Here is a 12,900-nt window from a genome sequence, read left to right as displayed (position 1 = left end):
ACAAAATAAAAACAGGATGCTATGAAAAAGGAACACTCCAGTAGAGGAAAAAGCTCTTCCCTTTCTCATTTATTCTCATGATAATTTATTGGATCTTTTAAAATTAAATATTAAACCTCAAGAAAATAAATTTAAATAATTACATCTAATATTAATGGAGAGGGATGGAAAGGAGCACATTCTGGACCCTTCTTAAAAATTTCCTTTGTGGGGACTTCCCTGGCAGTCCAGTGGTTAAGACTGTGCTTCCACTGCAGGGGGCATGGGTTCAATCCCTGGTTGGGGAACTAAGATCCCGCAAGGTGCATGGCGCAGCCAAATAAAAGAAAGCAAGCAATACAATACAATTTCCTTTGTACAAACACAATGCACAACTGCAAATGTACACACACACATAAACAAGCATGGAAACATGTTAACACTTGCCTGTTTTCTTCTGAGATTTCAATTAAACTCTTCTGTAGATAATGAAGCACTGAAACGAAAAGAATATAATGAAAAATCAGAAATTTAAAACTGTGAACTTTGACTTCAGCACAAGAAAATATTTTAAATCACTGCTACCCAAAATGATATCACAGAAGTAGAAATTTAAAAGGAAGGCACACCACGTACGTTAGTCATCTGCAGTACTCCACCCGTTGCCAAGAAACTTAAAAGAACCAGTTCCAAAATGACTTACACAAGCAGTCACCTCTCAGAATAAAATAAAATAATAGGACTTACCATTTTCAAGAAGATTATTAACACCTGATATACCTGTTGGGGAAAAATTAACACTGGTAAGCAGTTTCAGAACCAAAATTAACATCATTTAAAACACTGATGTAACGACAGGTGTTAGCCAGAAAAAGTACTAGAAAAGAGCTGGCTTACCCAAGTCAAAGTTCTCCATACAGGAAGATATGTTGTCAATAACTTTCCTATAAGAGTATAGATCAGTAGTAGTATTCAATTCTTCCTGAAGACGAGAAGTAAAACTCTGTGTAGCCTCAGTTAGAAAAAATTCAGGTAGGTCATTTAGTGAGCTAGAAAAAGAACCAAATATTAAAAATCTGACAACCTTAGAGTATGTACAAGGATATGTAGGGAGGGAGGGGAATATTATAAATGAAGAAATATTGAATGACACCTTCAAAATACAGCCAGGAAATTATAACATCACACCACTAGAAGACAGATCAGGAACTCCCTCTCATCTGGTCTCCCTGCTTCCATATTACTTCCCTCCCATTCTGCAGACTATTCTCAACAGAGCAGCCAGAGTGATATTACTAAAATAACATGTTACTCCTCTGCGTAAAACCATCCAACAATGTTCTTCTCAGTCAAAGCAGTAGCCAAAGAGATTACATTGACTTATGAGACCCTACACGATCTGGGGCCACCATTATCTCTCTGCCTCATCTTGATCCTTGTTCACTTCACTCTAGCTACACAGCCTTCCTCCATTCCAACAACATGCCAAAGTCTTTGTACTTGTTATTTCCTCTACCTGGAACTCTCTTCCCTCAAATATACCCAATAATCATTTCCTCACCCCTTTCAGGTCAATCTCAAACATCACCCTATCAATGACACTAAGCAAAGATGTATGAAGTCACTACTATATCACTACAGTTTAAACTGTAACACTCACCCCATCCTTGGTACTCCCTTTCCCACTTCTCTGCTTTATTTCTTTTTCTCCATAGCACTCAGGCCCTCTAATTCCTATATATTTTGCTTATTTATCTATCTTCTGTCTTCCTCTTAGAAGTAACCTCTGTTCTGGACTGTTCTATTCACTGTTTCCCCAATGCCTAGAAGAATACTTGACACATGGTAGATAATCAATAAAAATTTACTGAATGGATAAATTAAATTTAATGCCAATTTACCACAGTTAATCTAAATTAACATTTTAAAAAAAAATTTGACTCAACAGTTCTAAAGCTTTTCTGGAAGGAAAAAAAAATTTGAAAATAGAATATTCTGAAAAACAAGAGTCACTACAGAGATGACTTGTTCTAGTATATAATTAAACCATAGTATCAAACTATAGTGAATAAAAGTGTGATGTTGGTGGGTAAACAAATAGACCCAAGTCTAAAATCAAACCTTTGCTTATACAAGACCATAGAACATAATAGTATGGCATTTCAAATATGTGGTGAATAATGGACTATTCAACAGTTTGGGGATAAGTGGCTCCCCATACAGAAAAGAAAACTAAGTTGGATCTCTATCTCACACTACACTCAAAACTTAATACCAGATAGATTTAAAAGTTAAACAAACAAAAAGAGTATTTTCAGATAAGACAAGTAATTTTATATAATCTTGTATTAGAGAAAGCATATACAAGCTGAAACTCATTTTTTACAACGAGGGAGAGAGAAAGTATATGACCCAATCTTGACAATGAATATCGACAGGACCTTCAATGAAAAGTCTACTGGGACCTTCCACAAAATGTTTTTTCTCTCCAATAAAAAGAAATGCGGAGGAGGAAATTTCCTTTTTTTTTCTTTTTGCCAATTGCAGTAAAGTCTATATAAGGTGCTTGTAACTGCTTTAGCCCCTTGTAACTCTGAGGGAAGATAGGGCCAAACAATGAGAAAAAGATGGAAAACATCAGGATATTCAATGACATTTGTTGACTACTTCACCGAAACCCTATAACTGGTCAGTATTTGATCATTTGCCTTATGACACAATAAATACACTTGCTTAAAGGAAAAAAAAAGATATTCTAACAAGAAAACATACTAAGATATGTAATCACCAAAAAAAAGTAAAATAGTCAAAATCCACATGTTAAAAAATATTGACTCTTGGGGACTTCCCTGGTGGCTCAGTGGTTAAGAATCCACCTGCCAATGCAGGGGACATGGGTTCAAGCCCTGGTCTGGGAAGATCCCACATGCCACAGAGCAACTAAGCCCATGTGCCACAACTACTGAGCCTGCGCTCTAGAGCCTGCGAGCCACAACTACTGAGCCTGCATACCACAACTTCTGAAGCCTGCATGCCTAGAGTCCATGCTCCACAAGAGAAGCCACCACAATGAGAAGCCCACACACTGCAACGAAGAGTAGCTCTCACTTGCCACAACTAGAGAAAGCCCGCGGGCAGCAACGAAGACCCAATGCAGCCAAAAATAAATAAATAAATAAATTTAAAACAAATAAAAAATATTCACTCACACTCGTAACCTGGCAAATGCAAGTTATAACATAACACCATTTTTCACCTACCAAATTTTAAAAGATTTAAAGATTGATTTTATTCAGTGTTGGAAAGATATGAAGAAAAAGGCACTCTTATTCACTTGTTAGAAGGAGTATAACATGGTATCGTGTTGAGGATTACGATTTAGCAATATCTATCAAAAATTCTGATAGGCTTAAGTTTGGTCAAGAAATTCCTCTTCTAGGAATTCATTTCAGAGAAATACACATATAAAATTATATACATAATTAAGAATATCACTGTAGCATTGCTGGAATAATGAAAACTTGAAAACAAACCATCAATGGAGAAGTGATTAAATAATATGTAATACGGCACATATAAATTTCGGTACATACATATTATGGAATATCTAGCTGTTAGAAAGAATGAGGCTTTTGGTGGAAATGTAAAACGGTGCAGCCATATGGAAAATTGTTCGGAAGTTCCTCAGAAAATTAAAAATAAAATTACCATATGATCCAGCAATCCCACTTGCGGGGGATTGCTATATACCCTAAAGAACTGAAAGCAGGATCTCAAAGAGATATTTGCACAACCATGTCCATTATTCACAATAGTCAAAAAGAGGAAGCAACCCAAATGTCTATCAACAGACTAATGGATGAACACAATGTGCTATATACATACAATAGAGTATTAATCAGCCTTAAAAAGGAAGGAAATCCTATCACATGCTACAACATGGATGAACCTTGAGGACATAAGTCAGTCACAGAAAGATAAATACAAATGTTTTACTTATACAAGGTATCTAAAGTAATCAAAATCATAGAAAAAGAAAGCAGAATGGTGGTTGCCAAGGGCTAGGGGGAGGAGGAAATAGGAAGTAGTTGTTTAATGGGTATAGAGTTTCAGTTTTGTAAGATGGAGAAGTTCTAGAGATCCACAGCACAACAATGTGAATACACTTAACACTACTGAACTGTACACTCGAAAATGGTTAAGATGGTAAATTTTACGTTATGTGGGTTTTTTTTAAACACAATTAAAAAAAAAAGGACTATACTGACCTGAAAATATCTCTAAGACATTCCTTAGTGAAAAACAACCTACAGAGAAATATGTAGAATATAACCCCATTTACATAAAAAATAAAAACTAAAGTATAACACACACACACACTAAACCCAAAGGAAAGGTCTAGAAACACCAAAATGTCAAGTGATAACCTTTACTAAGAAAAGATAAGCCAGAAATACTGAAAAGGAAGGCTCACCTTTTATTTTGTGTACTTCTATATTGCTTAAACTTTCTACACTAAGCATATATTCCTGTATTACCTGTGTAATATAGGTAATATGGTAATATATTCCTAATGTATGCTTAGGAATATATGCTTTAAACATCTGTTTAGACCAAGAAGAGATGAGACACAGAAAAAACAGCAGGATGACAGATTTAAACTTAACCAATAATTGCATTACATGCAAATGGACTGAACCAGGAGTCTGTAAAATACAGCCTACAGCCTATTTTTTTAACGTCTGTGACCTAAGAAGCTTTTTTACATTTTTAAAGAGTTATGATAAATAAATAAGTAAATAAACAAAACAAAGAAGAAATTGTATGAATGAAATTGCTAAGTGATACATTTCAGTTCAGTTTTACCAAACCATAGAGGGAACCTTAAACACTGGTTACTTTTGGTCAAATTAAACATTTACAACGTCTAACTTTTCTTTTTTTCCTTACCTTGCCAAGACTTTCTTCAAGGGATTCTTTAGATTCAAAGAAAGATAAATGCCTGCTAAAATATCCAAACAACTTCGAATAGTGGGATCACACTTGCCATTTTTATTTGCCTTCTCCAGTAAGGGTACAATCTATAATCCAAAGAATTCAAAGCCATAGTAATGTTTTTCTAATATCAAGAATAGTAAAGTAACATAGATTCAAATACTTTTTTAAGTCTCACCTTTAATGTGTAATATTTTCCACTCTACACTGTTAAGGGTACTAATTTAAACACTATTTAATTTAATTTAAAACTATTTCAGTATTTATTAAATATTTAAACCATGCCCCCAACTCCCACTTTACCCTCCAGACCCACCTTCAATGAGTAGTAGACTTGTTAATGGCTTAAGGTACAGGAATTCTGTAGCACTACTGAAAACCAATAATACATTTAATTGCTTCCCCCCAAAATATTATGCAACTTCAAATGATAAATCCTAATAATGAAATGCTCGTAAGGACAGTCTTTACATTTTAAGTTAACTTTTTAACGTGCCTGCTAAAATTTTTGAAGATTAAGATTAATAGAAATTTTTTTTTAAACTTATCTCCACAAAAAAGGTATGTACAGAGAGGGCAGACAGCAGAAGCAAGAACTACAATCTTGCAGTCTGTGGAACAAAAACCACATTCATAGAAAGATAGACAAGATGAAAAGGCAGAGGGCTATGTACCAGATGAAGGAACAAGATAAAATCCCAGAAAAACAACTAAATGAAGTGGAGATAGGCAACCTTCCAGAAAAGGAACTCAGAATAATGACAGTGAAGATGATCCAGGACCTCGGAAAAAGAATGGAGGCAAAGATCAAGAAGATACAAGAAATGTTTAACAAAGACCTAAAAGACTTAAAGAACAAACAAACAGAGATGAACAATACAATAAATAAAATGAAGAATACACTAGAAGGAATCAATAGCAGAATAACTGAGGCAGAAGAACGGATAAGTGACCTGGAAGACAGAATGGTGGAATTCACTGCTGCACAACAGAATAAAGAAAAAAGAATGAAAAGAAATGAAGACAGCCTAAGAGACCTCTGGGATAACGCTAAACGCAACAACATTCACATTACAGGGGTCCCAGAAGGAGAAGAGAGAGAGAAAGGACCAGAGAAAATATGTGAAGAGATTATAGTCGAAAACGTCCCTAACATGGGAAAGGAAATAGCCACCCAAGTCCAGGAAGTGCAGAGTCCAATACAGGATAAACCCAAGGAGAAACACACCAAGACACATAGTAATCAAATTGGCAAAAATTAAAGACAAAGAAAAATTGAAAGCAGCAAGCGAAAAACGACAAATAACATACAAGGGAACTCCCATAAGGTTAACAGCTGATTTCTCAGCAGAAACTCTACAAGCCAGAAGGAAGTGGCATGATATACTTAAAGTGATGAAAGGGAAGAACGTGCAACCAAGATTACTCTATCCCGCAAAGATCTAATTCAGATTTGATGGAGAAATCAAAAGCTTTACAGAAAAGCAAAAGCTAAGAGAATTCAGCACCACCAAACCAGCTCTACAACAAAGGCTAAAGGAACTTCTCTAGGTGGGAAACACAAGAGAAGAAAAGGACCTACAAAAACAAACCCAGGGCTTCCCTGGTGGCGCAGTGGTTGAGAATCTGCCTGCCGATGCAGGGGACGCGGGTTCGAGCCCTGGTCTGGGAGGATCCCACATGCCGCGGAGCAACTGGGCCCATGAGCCACAATTACTGAGCCTGCATGTCTGGAGCCTGTGCTCCGCAACAAGAGAGGCCATGATAGTGAGAGGCCCACACACCACAATGAAGAGTGGCCCCCGCTCGCCGCAACTAGAGAAAGCCCTCACACAGAAACGAAGACCCAACACAGCCATAAATTAATTAATTAATTAAAAAAAAAAACAAACTCAAAACAATTAAGAAAATGATCATAGGAACATACATATCTATAATTACCTTAAATGTGAATGGATTAAATGCTCCAACCAAAAGACACAGGCTTGCTGAATGGATACAAAAACAAGACCCATATATATGCTGTCTACAAGAGATGCACTTCAGACCTAGGGACACATACAGACTGAAAGTGAGGGGATGGAAAAAGATAGTCCATGCAAATGGAAATCAAAAGAAAGCTGGAGTAGCAATACTCATATCAGATAAAATAGACTTTAAAATAAAGAATGCTACAAGAGACAAGGAAGGGCACTACATAATGATCAAGGGATCAATCCAAGAAGAAGGTATCACAATTATAAATATATATGCACCCAACACAGGAGCACCTCAATACATAAGGCAACTGCTAACAGCTATAAAAGAGGAAATCGACAGTGACACAATAATAGTGGGTGACTTTAACACCTCACTTACACCAATGGACAGATCATCCAAACAGAAAATTAATAAGGAAACACAAGTTTTAAATGACACAATAGACCAGATAGATTTAATTGATATTTATAGGACATTCCTAGGTTTAGGACAAACCTAGGGAGACAAAAGACCTGTATGCAGAAAACTATGACACTGATGAAAGAAATTAAAGATGATACCAACAGATGGAGAGATATACCATGTTCTTGGATTGGAAGAATCAATATTGTGAAAATGACTATACTGCCCAAAGCAATCTACAGATTCAATGCAATCCCTATCAAATTACCAATGGCATTTTTTACAGAACAAGAACAAAAAAATCTCAAAATTTGTATGGAGACACAAAAGACCCCGAATAGCCAAAGCGGTATTAAGGGAAAAAAAACGGAGCTGGAGGAATCAGACTCCCTGACTTCAGACTATACTACAAAGCTACAGTAATCAAGACAGTATGGTACTGGCACAAAAACAGAAACATAGATCAATGGAACAAGATAGAAAGCCCAGAGATAAACCCACAAACCTATGGTCAACTAATCTATGACAAAGGAGGCAAGGATATACAATGGAGAAAAGACAGTCTCTTCAATAAGCGGTGCTGGGAAAACTGGACAGCTACATGTAAAAGAATGAAATCAGGATACTCCCTAACACCATACACAAAAATAAACTCAAAATGGATTACAGACCTAAACGTAAGACCAGACACTATAAAACTCTCAGAGGAAAACATCAGCAGAACACTCTTTGACATAAATCACAGCAAGATCTTTTTTGATACACCTCCTAGAGTAATGGAAATAAAACCAAAAATAAACAAATGGGACCTAATGAAACTTCAAAGCTTTTGCACAGCAAAGGAAACCATAAATAAGACTAAAAGACAGGGCTTCCCTGGTGGCGCAGTGGTTGAGAGTCCGCCTGCCGATGCAGGGGACACAGGTTCGTGCCCTGGTCCGGGAAGATCCCACATGCCGCAGAGCGGCTGGGCCCGTGAGCCATGGCCACTAAGCCTGCGCATCTGGAGCCTGTGCTCCACAATGGGAGAGGGCACAACAGTGAGAGGCCCGTGTACCGCAAAAAAAAAAAAAAAAAAAAAAAAAGACTAAAAGACAACCCTCAAAATGGGAGAAAATATTTGCAAACGAATCAACAAAGGATTAATCTCCAAAATATATAAACAGCTCATGCAGCCCAATATTAAAGAAACAAACAACCCAATCCAAAAATGGGCAGAAGACCTAAATAGACATTTCTCCATAGAAGACATACAGATGGCCAAGAAGCACATGAAAAGCTGCTCAACATCACTAATTATTAGAGAAATGCAAATCAAAACTACAATGAGGTATCACCTCACACCAGTTAGAATGGGCATCATCAGAAAATCTACAAACAACAAATGCTAGATAGGGTGTGGAGAAAAGGGAACCCTCTTGCACTGTTGGTGGGAATGTAAACTGATACAGCTACTATGGAGAACAGTATGGAGGTTCCTTAAAAAATGAAAAATAGAATTACCATATGACCCAGCAACCCCACCACTGGGCATATACCCAGAGAAAACCATAATTCAAAAACACACATGCAACCCAGTGTTCATTGCAGCACTATTTACAATAGCCAGGTCATCGAAGCAACCTAAATGCCCATTGACAGACGAATGGGTAAAGAAGATGTGGTACATATATACAATGGAATATTACTCAGCCATAAAAAGGAACGAAATTGGGTCATTTGTAGAGACATGGATGAATCTAGAGACTGTCATACAGAGTGAAGTAAGTCAAAAAGAGAAAAACAAATATCATATGTTAATGCGTATATGTGGAACATAGAAAAATGGTACAGATGAACCAGTTTGCAGGACAGAAATTGAGACACAGATGTAGAGAACAAACGTATGGACACCAACGTGGGAAAGTGGCGGGGGGTGATGGTGTGGTGTGATGAATTGGGAGATTGGGATTGACATGTATACACTGATGTGTAAAAAATGGATGACTAATAAGGACCTGCTGTATAAAAAAATAAATAAAATTCAAAAAACAAACAAAAAGGTATGCACAATTATTTCATTATCCTACCTATATACAGCTCCAATAGTGGTGGAAGCCTAAGTATGGCTTCTTTTGCCACTCTGAATAAAAAGATATCATACAATGAATAGAAAAAACAAAACAATCCCTTATTCTTTAATGATACATTTATATTAAATAATTGGGAGCCAAAAATTATCAGTTAATTTTAAAAGTCCGTAATAGCATGATAACCTTCAAGATGCACTCATGAATATCAAATCAGCCTTACCTGTTTAACATAATGGATCTGTGACACTCCATCAGTGAGTTGTACACAATGTAACAGCAAAGAAGCTAGATTCTTCCCTTCTACATCAGCCAAAGCTACATAACACACACACAAAAATTTCTTCAGTGATTTAACAATATATGGATATGAGTTTGCCTTTGTCATGTGTTCTATAAAATTTAAATATTTATAAACAAACCAAAAAAAACCTGGCAGAACTTAGTCTGAAGATAGAAGTTTAAGAAAACCATTTTACAACCAAAACTGAATGTAAAGAATGTGGAATAATTAAATACCAAGAGTTTGAACATTATGTGATATGGAGTCCCAGAGATAAATATACTGTTTGCAACCTAAAAAAGAGATCAACAAATGAAGTCAGAAATCACTTACATCTCAAAGTTTCAAGGTCCTGATGACAAACGGTCAATGAAGTAACTTGAGTTTCTTTCTTCTTCTTTACACCCATTTTAAATAGAATTAACAGTAGTCACTACAAGAAAGAAGAGTTTTAAGACACTAATGCACTAAAGCCCTCAGTACCACTGACATTTTGGGCCGGATAATTCTTTGCTATAGAGTGTTGTCCTGGACACTGTAGGATATTTAACACATCCTTGGCCTCTACCCACTAGATGTCAGTAGCATCCTCTTTCCTCTAAGTTGTGACAACCAAAAAATGTCTCTAGTCATTGCCAAATGTCCCCTGGGGAGCAAAGTTGCCACAGACTGAGAACTACTGATCTAAGGATTTCTGCTTTGAAAAACTTGTTTAGACTCAAGAAGAGTTTATTAATGTCTGAAGTTACTTTTACCTACCCAGTCTTTATATTTTAAAATACAGCAAACCTTCATTTTAGTAATAACAAAGAAACCAGTATGGTTTTTCAAAAATAAACTACGCATACCTAACCTCCGTGACTTCTTAGACTGACAGATCAGGAGGTATCATGAGATGCTATATCTTTATTTCTGCAAAATATTTAACAAAGGAAACTTTCACATACTATCCTCGTGAGTTTGCTTTTAGTTAACGAACAGAGTTTGTTTCAGCTAACAGGGTTCACAATGGGCTGAACAAATGTACTTAGAGGATACACACTAATAGTACCATGCGGTCTGAAGACAAGCCGCTAGGGAAATGCCACACAGGGCTCTTTTCTTGGTGCAGTTAGCATTTTTAGCAGTGTTTATAATGTAGACATTAGAGGACATAACATAGTGAATTTATAAAAGACACAAAGGTGGGAGCATATGTTGGATGATGGAATTAGGATTAAAAAAAAAAGACCAATAAACTGGAATAAATTTACCAAGATGAAACAGAAATAAATGTAAAATGCTGCATTTGGATTAGAAAAATATAATCTAGAAATACAGGATGGGGAGGTGGGGGAGAAAATATGTGATTTGAAACAGCTCAATATGTGGTTTGAATATTATGTGAGCCAATAGCACAACATGACTGCTAAAAACCACATTAGAAGTCAGCTAGACCAAGGGAATGCCTGATCCCTTGGTCATCTTCACAGGTCAGGTGACATGTGGAGCATTAGATGCTATGCTGGTGGCCATATCTTAAGGAGCCATAGTAAATGATGGAGCTTCCAAGGAACAGCCAGATTTCTGAAGGGCCAAGAGAGCACCTCCTTTCAGAAAACAGTTCAGTTAACCAAAGGTGTTTGGTCTGGAGAAAAGAGGACTGGACGAGTGCCTTAAAAGAGCTGCTGTTGTTGGAGGACTGCTTTGGAGAAAGAGGAATAGATGTCTTCTGTCTTTTTTTTTTTTTTTTTTTTGGCTGTACTGCACGGCTTGCAGGATCTTTTCTCTGACCAGGGATTGAACCCGGGGCCACGGAGTGAAAGCACCAAGTCCTAACTACTGGACCACCAAAGAAGTCCCAGATGTCTTCTATCTGAGATGGCTATAGAATTTGTAGATGTCTATAGAATTAGGAAATGTCAGTGCAAGCTTCAGGGAGGTCAGTTCCAGCTCAATACAAAGGAAGAACGCTATGGTTCAACTATAAAATGTGCTGCCTTTCAAAAGAGAATTTCCCAATGCTGGGAATACCCAAACAGAAATTGAATGAACCCTTTCCACCTGTACTGCTGCAATAACCTCCCAACTGGTCTCCAAACTTCCATTCTGCTTCTGAAGAGTCCATTTTCTTCACAGTCATCAAAGCAATTTTTTTCAAATCTAATTACTCTCTTTCTTAAAACTTTCCAAGGGCTTTCATTTTCACTTAGAATAAAATCCAAATTTGAGACTTTGGCCTTCAAGGCCCTAAATAATCTGGCCATGCTTTCCCCTACAGTTCATCTCAAATTAATCTTCTCTTCACCATCTAGGGGACTTTGCACTTCCTGATATCTCTGTCTGTTAGGCTTATTCCACCAAATCTTTGCAAGGCCAACTCTTCATCATTCAGGTCTCTTCTCAAATATTACCTCCTCCCAGAAGCCTTCCATGACCACTCTATCTAAAATGCCACCACTCCTACGCATATACAGACCATTTCTATTGCTTTATTTTCTTCATAGTACTTACTACTACCTGAAGTTACAAGAACTTGTTTATTTGCATATTATCTGTCTCCCCTAGTAATAAATTCCATGAAGGCAGCAACTTTAATCTGTTTTGTCCACTGTTTTAATTCTCAATTCCCAAAACAGTACCTGGCACATATCAGGTGCTTAATAAATATTTGATGAATAAACAAATGAGTTATTTAAAAAACATTTGTCAGTGATGTTCTAAAAGGTATGTATAGTTTTAACAGCAGCAAGTGGACTACCTGTCATCTTAAGTAAATTCTATATCCAAATGACAAGCTAGTCCTGACACTGAAGAACCTTTGGTCCCTTTGCTAAGTAAGAGGTCAATACAGCAATGAAATGTGAAAATCCACTTAACAGAAAATGGTAATAAAAATGGACACAGTTAGAAAAGCATTGACAAGGTTAAGAATCTGAAAAGTGAAATGATTAGATCAAGGGGAATATCACTGGGGATCACTTCCTAGGTAAGTCACCAATATACAAAGCTTAGAAGGAATAGAGATAAACAACTGGGGAGGCTATTCTCTGGTGAATGGTGAGCAAATCTGCCCCGGGATTTGATCCTGGAACCCTCAAGACTGCACAAAGAGGTCTGGTGCTTATGCGTGCTCAATGGATGCCTAAACGTTTGTCCTGAAGAACTGGGCCTCCCAATAGCGGAAAATCCCGTGCCCACCTTAAGGTACTG

The 12,900-nt window shown here is 36.9% G+C and overlaps 1 protein-coding gene across 7 annotated transcripts in view; it reads right to left on the bottom strand.

The window, feature by feature from the left end:
• The window catches only part of THADA (THADA armadillo repeat containing), a 313,719-nt gene that overhangs the window by 300,194 nt on the left and 625 nt on the right, over positions 1-12,900 (bottom strand). For 6 of the 7 annotated variants that reach the window (XR_003434060.1, XM_027113258.1, XM_027113257.1 and 3 more), the window contains exons 2-7: positions 10,042-10,141; positions 9,649-9,743; positions 4,930-5,060; positions 877-1,028; positions 727-759; positions 427-475 (exon numbers count right to left, since the gene is read on the bottom strand). Coding sequence is in view for 6 of the 7 variants with exons in the window: in XM_027113258.1 (XP_026969059.1) it covers positions 427-475; positions 727-759; positions 877-1,028; positions 4,930-5,060; positions 9,649-9,743; positions 10,042-10,117 (536 nt within the window). In the remaining variant the exon portion in view is untranslated. Of the gene's footprint in view, positions 1-426; positions 476-726; positions 760-876; positions 1,029-4,929; positions 5,061-9,648; positions 9,744-10,041; positions 10,142-12,900 lie in introns of those variants that run through there. The other variant, XM_027113259.1, reaches the window with a different exon arrangement.

Source organism: Aethalodelphis obliquidens, unplaced genomic scaffold, assembly GCF_003676395.1.
Source record: "Aethalodelphis obliquidens isolate GAN/ISIS:26980383/991018 unplaced genomic scaffold, ASM367639v1 scaffold12, whole genome shotgun sequence".
NCBI lineage: Eukaryota > Metazoa > Chordata > Mammalia > Artiodactyla > Delphinidae > Aethalodelphis > Aethalodelphis obliquidens.
This window is presented reverse-complemented; position numbering and strand designations above follow the sequence as displayed.